General features: G+C 48.4%; 1 protein-coding gene across 1 annotated transcript in view; it reads left to right on the top strand.

Moving 5' to 3' along the window:
• UBTD1 (ubiquitin domain containing 1) overlaps positions 1 to 13,268 on the top strand; it is a 57,798-nt gene extending 44,530 nt beyond the window's left edge. The window contains exons 2-3 of the mRNA XM_004369995.2: positions 10,215 to 10,442; positions 12,340 to 13,268. Of these exons, the coding sequence (XP_004370052.1) occupies positions 10,215 to 10,442; positions 12,340 to 12,725 (614 nt within the window). The 3' untranslated portion in view covers positions 12,726 to 13,268. The remainder of the gene's footprint in view (positions 1 to 10,214; positions 10,443 to 12,339) is intronic.
• The last annotated feature ends 1,206 nt before the right edge of the window (positions 13,269 to 14,474 follow it).

Below are 14,474 nucleotides of genomic sequence, written 5' to 3' on the forward strand. Positions count from 1 at the left end.
AATGGTGATAAGCATTTATTGACTTGGCTCAATTACCAAAGATCTGTTTTTAAACAATAGCTACTGTCTTTTAGTAGTCCCTGGGTGGTGCAAACGGTCAACACATTAGGCTGCTAACCAAAAGGTTGGAAGTTCAAGTCTACCAACAGCCACCTCAGAAGAAAGGCCTGGAGATCTCCTTCCAAAAAATCAGCCATTGGAAACCCCATGGAGCACAGTTCTACTCTGACACACGTGGGGTCACCATGAGTTGAAATTGACTCAACAGTAACTCTGGTGCTGTCTTTTAACAACTGGGAAGTGTAGTTTCATTTAAACCTTACATCAGTCCTATGAGGTGGGAGTTATGTCCTCTTTTTACAGATGGGAACACTGAGGCTTAGAACAGTTAGGTCATCAGCCCACGGTCAGTAGCTGAAGCCAAGCTCACAGTAGCCAACCCTGAATCCCATGTGAAAGTGAATGAGTAGCCAGATTGGAGAGGGAAGCTACACCAATGCTAAAGTATCTGTACTCACAATTCTTCCTAATCTAGGCTGCTGGAAGACATGTGTAATCAAGTTTCCCTCTAGAGCTGGTAACCCTGGGACTGTTCATGTTCAGGCCAGGATTTTGGCTGCCCTTGGGAACAAATGCATGAGTACAGGGTGAAGATGAGAATATATTCACTACAAGAAAGGAACAGGCTGTATTAAAAAGAAAAAAAGTCATATGAACTGAAAACAAGGAGAAATGCAGTCATTTCTCAAACTTTTCCCAAACTCTACTTGTAAAGTGCAGTATTCTCTCCAAACCAGCCTCAGAAAGGGGGCTGTTAGATGGGTGGTAGACTAGACCGCAGATCAACCTTGAGGTTGTTTGTAGTTGACATCAGGCAGGCGTGAAATGACACCAATGTGTGACAGAGAGTGAGAACAACACCCCTCCACGCAGCCTGGTCTGGGGGTACTAGGTGGTAAGAGCCCAGCCCTGGGAAGCCGCCACCGGGCTGGATACCGCCAGGGGCCTGGGCTGCAAGCTCAGCCCAGAGGGCAGGTGAATGCCCTGCTCCCCCTGAGGAAAGCCTAGGTGCTCACCCAGTAAATGTGCATGTACACGTTGTGTGCAGGCAGTGAAATCACGCCCTGTCTCAGCTTGTGTGCCCACAGTCGCTTGGCAGGGAGGCCTCTGGGTAGGGTGGTTCTTCTTGGCTCACCGTCGTTCTCCAGTTACCATGGAGGTTGCAGGCCCTAACTGGGCCTGTTCTCTGACATCTAGCCCCGCACCCTCCAGCAGGCTTCCTCACTGGGCCCCTCAGGGACGTGTCTTGTCCCTCTTGGACTCCACCTCTGCTCACCTCCTAAGCTGCTTGCTTAATTCATTCACTCATTCATTCGGCATTCATTGAGACCTGCTGCATGCTGCCCCTGGGCTCATCCCTGGGATCACAGAGGTGACTTGGGGATGGTCTCAGCCTCAAGTTGACAAGCAAGATCATTGCAAAGGCCTGCAATCATCCTGGGCTGGGTGCCACCATAGAGCTGCATATGGGCTCCCAGAGGAGGGGCGCCACTCTGCTCAGAACCACCTGGGACCCACAGGTCCCCAGGAGGGGATGCAGTTTAGGAAACCTGGCCTGTTGCTTAGCAACTGGCCCCTGCCTCTTTCCTTCCCTGAACCCTGGTGTTGGCCTGGACAGAATGGGTGGGGAGAAAGGAGAATTGGATGGAGAGAAAGTCTTCCACCAGGCCCACAGGCCTGTAAAGAGGCCACCTGAGTACTCCCAGGGTGTGGGAGGCCGCAGCTGAGCTGTGTGGGGCCAGCACTTTCCCTGCGAAGGTTACCCAGGCTCTGAGGGTCATCCCCAGGCTAAGTCTAACTATAAATATGCGCTTCCTGAAGGGATTACTCTTGTCCCCTGTGCCGGGTTTGATACTTAGCCCATCTCTCCAGCGGGAGGGGGAGGGAGGTGAGACAGAGCTCAGCCTGCCTCCTGGCCAAAGGGCCCCCTGCAGCCAAGGCTGTTGGGGGTGGGGAGGCCCTCGTCTTTGCCTTCTTCTCTGCCTGGAGCCTCATCTCTCACACCAGCAGGAGCAAGCTCAGACTTGTCCCATAATGGGTACTGCTGGGGACAAAACTGCTGGCCCCATCCCTGGAGCAAGGGCCTGGGGATGGAGCTTTGTAACCGAGCTTGGGGATTGCTACTGGTATAAACAGGGCATAAATAGGGCCGTCTCCAAGCTTGGGTGGACTAATTGTCCTGGGAAATCTCTGGTCCCTTTGGCTGGTCTCAAACTTGGTGTCACGTCCCAGGGGCTCAGTTTTGCCAGTCCCCAAAGCCCACAAGGATCTCTTGGGGTCTGAGACCAAGAAGCAAAGGGATGGCCTTTCCCCCTCCCCATGCAGACCTTCTTTTCCCGGCTCTCCCTGGCTGTCCTCTGCTACTCTCAGCCTCGGTTTCCCCATCAGGCTTTCCACCCCGCCGCTATGCCTCTGTCAGTCCCATTTTCAATTCCACAGACACTTGCTGAGAGCCTACACTGGGCCTGGTGGTCTGCGGGTCTCTGGGATATTCAAAGGGAAGTGGCCAGCGTCAGCTCTGTACCTTCTTCAGGTTCTTGAGAAGCCGCTCTTCGGTGCTGCCTTTCTGAACTAAGCAGTGTGAGTCAGGAGGTGGGAGCAGAGACACACACACACGCACACGCACACACTCATAGGCACACCAGCTCCAGGCAAATTGAGAAGGACCCTTCGTACTCTCTCCCCCACTCTTCTCTCAACACCCTTCCTTGGGGGTGGCATCACCAGACACCATTCATTACCAAGGCCAGACCACAGCGTGCACCATCATTATCCTCCCCCAACCCAGACGTGGTGCCCTCTTGCCCTCCTCCCTCTTGACTCTCCAAATCTCTCAGCAGCAACTTTGGAGACAGCCTCCAAAGTTGAACTCATTTATGCTAAGGTGTGGATGAGTGTGCCATTTCCACTTCTGCTGTCTTGCTGTGTTTACAAGTAAGGTTCTTAAACAGAATCAAGCGTGTGCCCTGGCCCAGCCCCTACAACTCTGACTCTGGTTCTGAGGTGGGCCCTGGGGATCTGTCTTCTTTTATTTTTTATTGTACTTCAGGTGAAGGCTTACAGAACAAATAGTTTCTTATGAAACAGTGGTACACATACTGTTTTATGACATTGGTTAACAACCCCACAACATGTCAACCCTCTAACTTCTCAACCTTTTTTTCTGGTGAAAATACACATAGCCAAAGATACACCATTTCAAAAATTTCTACATGCACAGTTCAGTGACATTGACTACGCTCTTCCAATTGTGCTGCTATTCTCACTTAAGATGAAGGCTTACAGAACAAAATAGTTTCCCATTTAACAGTTACTACAAATGTTGCCCTATGACAATGGTTAACAATCTCACAACACATCAACAGTATCCTTACTCAACCTTGGGTTCCCTATCACCAGCTTCCTTGTCCCCTTCTGCCTTCTGGCCCTTGTCACTGGACTACTGTACCTCGTTAGTCTCATTTGGTTTTACGGGGCTGTCCACTCCCAGGCTGAACGGTGAACCTCGGAGATAACTTCACCCCTGAGCTAAAAGGGTGTCTGGGGGCCATACTCTCGGGGTTTCTCCTGTCTCCTTTAGGCCAGTAAATCTGGCCTTTTTTTTGTGAGTTAGAATTATGTTCTACATCCTTCTCCAGCTCTGTCCAGAACCCTCTGTTGTGATCCTGATCAGAGCAGTCAGTGGTGGTAGCCGGGCACCATCTAGCTGTACTGGACTCAGTCCGGTGCAGGCCTTGGTAGCTGTGGACAATTAGTCCTTCAGACTAATCTTTTCCTTGTATCCTGTTCTGTTCATTCTCCCTTGTTCCCAAAGGGATGAGACCAGTGGAGTATCTTAGATGGCCGCTCACAGGCTTTTAAGACCCCAGACACTACCACCAAGGTAGAATGTAGAACATTGTCTTTATAAACTGTGTTATGCCAATTGAGCTAGATGTGGGGATCTGTCTTTTTAACCAGCACCTCAGGTATGGGTTTCAGACATCCCTTTGAGACCTCAGCATTATTTTACCTCTACTCAGACACATAGATTCTCTGCTCAGTCACAAATATTTTTTGGCCCTGCCCTGCCCACCACAGTCACAGAAAGCCCCAATTTTCGTGGGTGGTTTGCATCTCTGCCTACACACGCAGGTTCCTTGACTACAACAATGATCTTTTATTGTTTTTTAAAATATCTGTTTTCATCAACTTAGTTAAGGATAGGGGCTATTTATGTTACTCTACCTTTGACCTGAAGCTTATCTAGGACAGGTGGGGATATAAAGTAGAAGCTACTAGATGCTCTGCTGGCCCTGGCCCTGGACAAAGCTGCCCAGAGCTGCCAGCAACTGAAATCCTAGAGGCCGTGGGCCTTGGACTTTCCAGCTCACCACTGCCCTCCAACCCCCACACTCAGCTCCCAAACTCTTCCTACTTTTCTGTGGCTGCTCATTGGAACTTCATGTGCCACCTTTCCTTATTAGTAACTTTCATTTTAATATCCATATTACTCAAGTAAAGAGGTGCCTCTCTTCCAAGGCACCTCTGGGTGGACTCGAACCGCCAACTTTTTGGTTAGCAGCCTAACACATTAACCGTTTGCACCACGCAAGGACTTCAGTCAGATATAATCACTGTTAACATTTTGGTGTATCTCCTTCTAGTCTTTTTAATATATATAATTATACATACAGGTAGTCCCCGAGTTATGACAAACTGTACTTTGACTGTCCTTTTTTTTGTACATCTTATCTTACTACATACAATATTGCAGCACATAATTTGCTGATGTTATCATTTTCAGGTGTAATGTTTCCAAAGAGAAATAAAGATCAGCTTTCTAAAGATATTGATAATAAAAGGCAATAATAATGAAAACTAAAAAAAAAGAGGTATTTGGTTTACATCAGAACCGGCTTAAGACAGAGTAATTATTGGAACGGGACCCTGCTAAGTTGGGGACCACCTGTACATTTTAAAAACAAACTGGAGCACAGTGTACTTGCTGCTCTGATTTTCTCACTTTATTGTGGGCATTTTCCCCATGTTGCTCGGCATTCTCGCACACCACCCCAGAATGGCATCACAGATACATTGTATGGATGCAGATTTTATTTAGCCTTGCTCTTGCTGGTGTGCTTAGGTTGTTTCTAGCTTTCCCCTGTTAAAAACCACACTAAGTTAAACAGCTTTGGAGATAAATCTTTGCCACACACTTATTTTCTTAGAATAAATTCTTAGAAATCAAATTCCCAAGCCAAAGGGATGTACATTTTTAAAAAGTTTTTTGGTGCCATATCAAAGGCTCTCCAGAAAGTCTGTGCCAATTTTTGCAGCATTTGAGAGTCTTCACATCCTGGTGGCACAATGGTTGAGTGCTTGGCTCCTAACCGAAAGGTTGGCAGTTTGAACCCACCCAGCAGCTCCGTGGGAGGAAGACCTGGTGATCTGCTTCCGTAAAGATGACAGCCTAGGAAACCCTATGTGGCAGTTCTACTCTGTCACATGGGGTCTCTATGAGTCAGAGTCAACTTGACAGCACCCAACAACACCCTTTCCACTGCCCAATATTTTTGATTCAACTAACTATGGAACATTTTTATTTCTAAAAGCAAATGAAATTAAAATGTTCATCAATTTGCTTGTATGCTTGGATTAAAACCTTCCTTTTGTTTTTGTCTATCTCTGTGCCTCAGATTGTAAGCACCAGTGTGTAGGGCCCGGACGCATTGGCATGTCTCTTATACCTGCAAGCCTTGGGCCTGGAGAACTTTCTCAGATATTTTCATGTTGTATTTGACTCACTGATGATGGGATGCCAGTGACCGCCCATAGGTGCTACTGCTGCCCTCTGCTGGCTCTGAGAGGCATTGGCGAGATACAGGTTAGGTTTCTGCTGCTGATTTCTTACATCCACCTCCCCTCTTCTCTCCACCACCACCTTATTCTAATATTTTCAGCCCAAAAGGCCCTGTGTGGAGGGTGAGGATTTTAAAAAAACAGTTTGTATCCTGGGTCACTGCATATGCTGCTAATACTTGGAGAGGTTCACTCACATTGTGCCCATCTGTGGGGGAGGAGTGTATACCTGACAATTAGGAAGCCGTGCTTCTGTGTGTGGAGGTGAGGTGACTGTTTTATGAGGAAACCGGGGATAAATCAGCAAAGGCAGCATCCCTCAGGTATGCCTGTGGCCTCCCGAGGTGACACCTGGGAAAGGTGACAACTTGGGGCTATGTTTATCTTAAAGATCAGTCCCTTGGTCTTTTCTGGAGAGAGCCAGAGGCATGAACAGAGTCACAGCTCAGGTGTCCTGGGGTCACCAGCCCTGCAGCCTCAATTGTCGGGAGCAGAGCCAAACCTGGTGTTTAAAAAGGGGAGGAGCAGGACAAGTAGATGTCCCAAAGCAGTCTTGTTAGGAAGCCTCTTTCTTAGAACCTAATGTTCTTGATTTAGACAATGCTGACATGCTTGTCATGCCTTTTCTTAACCCTCAGCGGATTAGAAGTAGCCCATTTAGCAGGACCTGACCTCTCCCCATGCTCGAAGCAGCAGATAGGCGGAGAGCAGTAAGAAGTGACATCCAGCAAAGACTGAGACAGGAAAACTATAGACATCAGCGCAAGAAGTTAAAAAGCCCAGGTCTGGAGTCATTAAGTAGATGGACCAAAGTCCCACACTTCAGTGGTTCCTGAGAGTATCACTGCATAATGACTGTGAATCCTGATGCAAAAGAGCTGTTAAAGGGAGTCATCAATGCTGAGGAATCAAGGAGAAAAGGAATCCAGAAATCATGGAGCAGAGCTACTTCTCTGATTATGACAAAAACACCCCCAGGCCAGACTTCTGCAAAAAGGCACATTGGATAAAACTCTAATCTTATTTCTCTAGTGTCTCCTTTCTGTCTCTCACACTTAAGTCTTTGATCCATCTGGTTTTAATTTTTGTGGCTGGCGTGAGGTAGGAATTCTTTTCAGGTTTCTCTGTATGGAAAACCTGTAGTCCCAACCAACAGCATTTGTCAGATAGTTCACACATTTGCAGTATTCCCTTTCATGTTAAGCAAGTTTCCATATATGCCTGGTTCTATTTTTGGGTTCTGTTCTATTCCATTGGCCCATTTGTCTGCCCATGACTCTGGGTGGTGCAAATGGTTATCGCACTCGTCTGCTAACCGAAAAGTTGGAGGTTCAAGTCCATTCAGAGGTACCTTGGAAGAAAGGCCTGGCAGTCTACTTCCAAAAATCAGCCATTGAAAACCCTATGGTGCACAGTTCTACTCTGACACACATGGGGCCTCCATGAGTTAGAATCGACTTGACAGCAACTGGTTTGGTGGTTCTAGTACTATAGCTTTATAATTAGTGTTCATAACTGGCAGTGCAAGTTCCCCCACCTTATTCTTCTCCAGGAGTATGTTTGTTCTTTTATATAAATTTTAAAATCAGCTTGCTAAGTTCCTTAAAAATCTCCCAGTTAGGAATTTTATTGGAATTACATTGAATTTATAGATCTGTTTAGGGGAGAATAGACATTTTTATGATCTCTTCAACTATTGCTTTATCCCCATAGCTCCGGTGGCACAGTGGTTAAAGCAATCGACTGCTAACCAAAAGGTTGGTGGTTCGAAACCACCAGCAGCTCCTTGGGAAAAAGATGTGGCAGTCGGCTCCTGTAGAGATTTACAGCCTTGCAAACCCTATGGGGTCACTGTGAGTCGGAATCAACTCAGTGGCAGTGGTGGGTTTGGTTTTTTGGGTTTTGTTGTTGTAAGCTGCCATCGAGTCCATTCCAACTCATGACGACCCCATGTGTTAGATCATCTTAATTTCAATTATTACATTTTTCATTTCTAGAAATTCTATATGATTCTTTTTTAAAATCTACTTGATTGCTCTTTATAACCTTTTATTCTTGTTCATACTTCTAGGCTCTTATTTCTGAGATGTGGTTTTTCATAAACTATGTCTGCTCAGTCCCAGATCTGAAGTCTTTGTGAGTCTGATTCTTCCGTCTCCTGTTTTGCTGGCTCTGGCTCATATTGCCTTATTTCCTTGTATGTTATTAGGTTTTTTTTTTTTGTTTTTTAAACTATGACCTTATTTCACTCTCTTGGAACTTTATCTTGAGAATTCCTTGAGACCTCGCTTGGAGTTGTTTTCCTCCAAAGAGGGTTTGTATTTGCTTCTGCCAACCCAATAACACTTAAAATTAAATATTTGGCTTGAGCTTTTCCTGCCCACACAGGTAGCCTGAATTCAGACAGCAAACCTACCGGAGGACTGTTTGTGGATTCAGTCAGAGCTGAGATGGAACCTTTACTCTGTCACTTCCTGTGTGACCAGGGCGAAGCATTTGATCTCTCTGTGTCTGTCCCATCACCTGTGAAATAGGGTTACTAACACCCACCCCCTAAGGCTATTGCAAGGATGAGATGGGATAATGTATATAAATAAAATGCGTCAGTGGTTCAGTGGTAGACTTTCTGCCTTCCGTGTGGAAGACCCCAGTTCGTTTCCTAGCCAGTGTACCTCGTGCGTAGTCACCACCCATCCATCAGTGGAGGCTTGCGTGTTGCTATAATGCTGATAGGTTTCAGCAGAACTTCCAGACTAAGACGGACTAGGAAGAAAGGCTTGGCAACCTACTTCCGAAAATCAGCCAGTGAGAACCCTATGGATCACAATGGTCTGATCCACAACCGATTATGGGGATGACTCAGGACTGGGCAGCATTTTGGTCCGTTGTGCATAGGTTCACCAGGAGTTGGGAACCCGACTCAACAGCAGCTAACAACAACAACAACATATAAATAAAGAGCTTACATGGGGACCTTTACAAAATTGGTGGGCAGCGAATGTCATTTTCTCCCCTGAGTAGCCCCCTCCCCTGCCCCAGCCAGTGGGAGCAGCCTGGTGGTGGCCCTCAGCTCTAGTTCCTTGTCTCACTGCTGCCTTAGGTATGATGTGAGTTATAGTGGTAGCAGAGTGCTTAAGACCTGACTCCTGTGGATCACTCTGCCTTCAGCTTTGAGATGACTGAGCCTCCCAAAGCCTTGAAAAGAGGCCTCTATCCTAAGTCTTGACCATGGTCTGGAGCTGTCTTGGCAATCACTTAGGGCTGGGTAAGAAGAAAAATGACATTTCATAGAATTACTTCTTTCAGATGCTGAGGGGATTTTTTGTTTGGTTCCTTCGTTATTTTTTAAAAAATATCCTTTGAAACTGTCCATGTGTGGTGGAATATTAATAACAAGTTATTAAAATTGTTTGTAATTTTTAATTGCATGGGAAATTGACTACTATGAGTGAAATAAGCAGAAAGTTGTATATTGGCATGAAAACATCTTAAATCCTTTCTGGAATAAAGAATATAAAGAAATGAATTTAGTAATATGAAACTCAACTATATTGAGAAAAATGGGGGAATGACGTCTGGAAGGAAATCTGTCTAGGACTTCACAGTGGGTACTTTGAATGGTGGAATTCTGAGTAATTATTTTTCTGTGGCAGTATGGCACCGACATTAGTCAGAATGTGGGCTTTGGAGTCAGAAAGTCTTGGGTTAAATTAATACCTGTGTGACCTTAGACAAATGACAGACTCACTGGATCTTTATTTCTCCATCTGTTGGGTTGAATGAATAAAGGGTCTGAAGTGCCTAGCTTGTGATCTAGCACAAGCAGGCTCCCTAAATGGTGGTGTATTTTTACACATTTACATTCTTTACAGATTAAAAAAAATTTTTTTTTAATTTTATTGTGGTAAAATATAATGCAACATTTTCCATTTGAACCATTTTTAAGTGTTCAATTCAATGACATTAATTACATTTACAGTGTTGTGCAACCATGACCATCTCTTTTCTTCAAATTTCTTTTTTACTCTGAACATGTACTACTTTATAATCAAAGGCAGAGCAACGTTAAAACTAAGAACAAACAAACGAAAAAGGCAGTATATGCTTTGCTGACAAAAGGTCGTGTATATGGAGTTTCCAGAGTCCTTCTAGACTCCAAGGAATGGCCCCAGAGACCTAAATACTTGGGAGCCAGTGTACAAGGTGCCAAGGAGGTCGAGTCCTGGCCGGGGACGTGAGGGGCTGGGTAGAAGCCAAGCTGCGGCCCTGAGTGGCTTTAAGAGATGCTGAGCCTCTGCCTCTGTCTTGCCCAGGACGCAACGAGCCCCTGAAGAAGGAGCGGCTGAAGTGGAAGAGCGACTACCCCATGACCGATGGGCAGCTGCGGAGCAAACGGGATGAATTCTGGGACACGGCCCCTGCCTTCGAGGGCCGCAAGGAGATCTGGGATGCCCTCAAGGCCGCTGCCTACGCAGCTGAGGCCAATGACCACGAGCTGGCACAGGCCATCTTGGACGGAGCCAGCATCACCCTGCCTCATGGTGAGTGGGCAGGGCTGGGGCTTTGTCTCCACTGGAGCAAGGGGGCCATCGGGGCCATTCAGAGGTGGAGGAAAGCCAACAGCCAGGCACATGCCAGGAGTTTCTATCCAAGCTTGTGGGTGGGGGTAAAAAACTGGTGGGGTAGGGTGTGTGAGGAGCTCTGGTGGCACAGTGGTTAAGCGCTCAGCTGCTAACCAAAAGGTTGGCTGTTCGAATCTACCAGCCACTCGGGGGGGCAGGGGGGGAGATATGGCAGCCTGTTTCCATAAAGATTACAGCCTTGGAAGCCCAATGGGCAGTTCTGTTGTATCGTTTAGGGTCACTATGAGTCAGAATTGACTTAAAGGCAACAGGGGTGGGAGTATATGGCTATTCGCGTGTTTGTTCAAGCAACCCTTTACTGAGCATGGACCAGGAGTGGGGGTGGAAAGAAAAATGAGACACAGCCCCTGCCTGCCCAGTGAGAGGACAGAAAGCACACCAAAGAGGCTGCAGCTAGAGATTTGCTTTGGGATCCCAGAACACCTAGGGTACCAAACTTCTATTGGGTGCTTGCTGTGTGCTGGGCAGTGAACTAGAAGCTTCTGCTGCATAATCTCATTTAAGTTCATAGCAACCTTATGAAGCTGTGTAGAGTAGAGGGTAAGAATGGAACTCCAGAGTCACAGACCTGGATTTTAACCTGAGCATCTCTGTTTCCTAGCTGTGTGACCTTGAGCAACGAGCTTCCCCAATTTAGGCCCTCAGTGGCTTCAACTGTGAAGTGGGAATACCTACCTCACAGAAGAGTTGTCAGGCTCCCACAAGATACGTGTAACATTGTCTAGTCCAGTGCCCTGCACTGAAAAAGCACTCGACCCAGTCAGTTTATATATCTCTGAATGCAGTGCATTGTGTAAGTAAGGAAATTGAGACCTACTAGGGTGGGGTTGGAACCCTGGTGGCACAGTGGTTAAGAGCTACCTCTGCTAACCAAAAAGGTCAGCAGTTCGAATCCACCAGCCACTCCTTGGAAACCCTGTGGGGCAGTTCTACTCTGACCTATAGGGTTGCTGTGAGTCGGAATCGACTCGATAGCAACGGATTTGGTTTTTGGGGGGTTTTTAGGGTGGGGTTGGAATCCTTGGGTGGCACAGATGGTTAAATGCTTGACTCAGGGCTTCAGACCAGTTCATTCCAGTTCGAACCCCTGCTGAGAATTCATTTCTAACAAGTTCTGTGCTGAGAATTTGCATTTTCACCCCAGACATACTGAATCAGAATCTACAATTTAACAAGATCTCCAAGTGATTCTTAGGTATAACTTTCTGGGAAGTTGTTAGAAATGCAAACTCTCAGCAGGGGTTCAAACTGGAATGAACCAGTTGGAAGCCATGACTTGACTGCTGACCAAAAGGTTGGTGGTTTGAACCCACCCAGAGACTCCTCAGAAGAAAGGCCTGGCTATCTGCTTCCAAAAGGTCACAGCTGTGAAAACCCTATCGAGTGCAGGTCTACTCTGCACACACGGGATCACCAGGAGTTGAAATCGACTCAACAGCAACTGGTTAGGGCAGGGTCTCTGTGAGTCAGAATCCAGCTTGACAGTAGCTTACAACAACAACAATGTAAACCACTAAGAGCAGGGCCTGTGCTATTTCATCCATCCTTGTATCCCCAGCACAGATGCTGAGGAGGGAGTTGTTGAATGAACAAATGACAAGTGAAGTGATTTGCTGGGGTTAAACGAGCCAGTACATGGCGGAGCCAGGGTGCAAGCCCAGGTCTTCCTGACCCTAGACCTGTGTTCCTCCAGTCATGAGGTGGTCTCTCAGAGGCCCGAATGTGTGGGCTTGGGGACCGTGGGGTGGCCACAGTGGGCCCTGAGCAGACTCTGATCACTCTGCCTCTCCCCCAGGCACCCTCTGTGAATGCTACGATGAGCTGGGCAATCGCTATCAGCTGCCCATCTATTGCCTATCACCACCCGTGAACCTGCTGCTGGAGCACACGGAGGAGGAGAGTGTGGAGCCCCCCGAGCCTGCTCCCAGCGTGCGCCGCGAGTTCCCACTCAAGGTGCGCCTCTCCACAGGCAAGGACGTGAGGCTTAGCGCCAGCCTACCCGACACAGTGGGCCAGCTGAAGAGGCAGCTGCACGCCCAGGAGGGCATCGAGCCGTCCTGGCAGCGATGGTTCTTCTCCGGGAAGCTGCTCACAGACCGCACGCGGCTCCAGGAAACCAAGATCCAGAAAGATTTTGTCATCCAGGTCATCATCAACCAGCCCCCGCCGCCCCAGGATTGATGGGCCCACGAACCCCTGGGAAGAGAGGCCGAGGAGGGCCTCCGCGGGGTTGACAGGCCTCCCGCCTGGAGCACTAGGCCCCCCACCCAGCTGCTGCCTTCAAGTGGTGTTATTTTCTTGGGGGGTGCCTCCCCACCGGATGGCTGCTGGGCGAGCCAAGAAGTAACCCTGCCTCCCAGGGGCATGTGGGCCACCAGTGCCCAGCACTCAGAAGCAGTGCTGCCACACACAGGCCTTGCCAACCTTGTCAGAGAATAGGCGAACTGGGGCCCTCCACCCTGCCCCTCTCCCAAAGCAGGTTCGAGCCATGAGGGTCGGCCTGGAGGCCCCCAGAGCCCAGACCTGTCATCTGGTGCTGCCAGCTGTGCTCACTCCAGTTTTCTGCTCAGGGTCTGAAGCAGCTGCTGTCTCCTGCCCCTGCCCCCACCCCCGGACTCTGCCCTGGGCGCAGCGCCAATCCCCTGGAGGGGAGGGGACCACAGTGGGTCCCAGGGTGCGGAGAGTCTGAGGCGGGCCTCTGCCTCTCCCTGCCCCCAGCACAATTGGCAGAGATGAGGTGGTGGCCGGACGGCTGGGCTGTTGTGGCAGGGGTCTGCACAGGGCCATCTCCCGGCTGTAACCCAGGCGGTGGGGGGTCTACAGCCTGGTCGTGGTCCCACAGCAGGGCCCTGTGTACAGATATTTTCTGCATATTTATCAATAAAGCCTTTTGCTCCTTCTCTCTTGCCTGGCATTTGACTTTGAGCTCTCCTGCAGCTTTGCAGTGCCCCCAGAGCCAGGGCCTGGTTTCTAGGAGCAGTTCTGGTATGGGAATGGGTGGTGTGGTGCCTCCCCCAGCCACTCTGACAAAGCTTAGTATGCAGTGAAGTGAGCCTTGAACTGCTAGTCTTCCAAGCCCTGATCCCACCTTCTGAACCCTGATCCCACCTCAGTAAAAGCCACTTACCCTCTGAACCCACTTTGCTTATCTTTAAAGTGGAGATGTTGCCACCTATGCTGCTTCTTCCCTCAGTTGTTGGGGGGATTAAATGGGGTAACATGAAAAAGTGCTTTGAAAGCAAAGGCAGCACCTCAGGAAGGTAGTATTAGTTGCCTGCTAGTCTGCTCCAGGACTGAGGTATGTGGAAATTGGGGGGACGCTATGCCCTTGGTAATGGTCAAAGCAAACTCTCTAACAAATGTAGATGATGAGCATGGATGAAAATTTTGTGTTGGGCTTGCCAGCAAGCCAACCAAAGAGACAAACCAGTTCTTCGTGCTTCCGCAAGGGGATGTGTTCATAAAAAGAGAGAGGAATCTGAGATAAGGTTGTTTACCCAAGAATGGGCATGTGAACTTTACAGAACTGCAGGATGTGGTATCTCAGGTAACGCTGGGTCCTAACGACCCAGGGCTCACTCACTCCTAGAAATTACAGGTGTGCAACCAAGCAAATAAAGACCTACTTTTTCTGCAGTTTGTGGTATTTTTCTCTCAGTGAGCATGGTCGCCCCAGTCAGGGTAGCCTGGCACTTGTGAGCCTGATAGGGAAACACCATGAGAGAAGGATGCGCAGGGGCTGGCTTGACACTGCACTCTGGCCCTTTCAGTGACTTCCTGAGGCCTGTCTTGAAGAGAGGGACCCTGTAAGTCCCGCAGAGGCCTCCTGAGCACTTTCTCTGAGGCAGCGACTAGGAAGGAGGCAGATGAATAAGGTTTGTCCGTGGCTAATGAACACGCAAGGAGCCCTGGTGGCACAATAGTGAAGCA

Source organism: Trichechus manatus, unplaced genomic scaffold (assembly GCF_000243295.1).
Source record: "Trichechus manatus latirostris isolate Lorelei unplaced genomic scaffold, TriManLat1.0 scaffold00007, whole genome shotgun sequence".
Taxonomy (NCBI): Eukaryota; Metazoa; Chordata; class Mammalia; order Sirenia; family Trichechidae; genus Trichechus; species Trichechus manatus.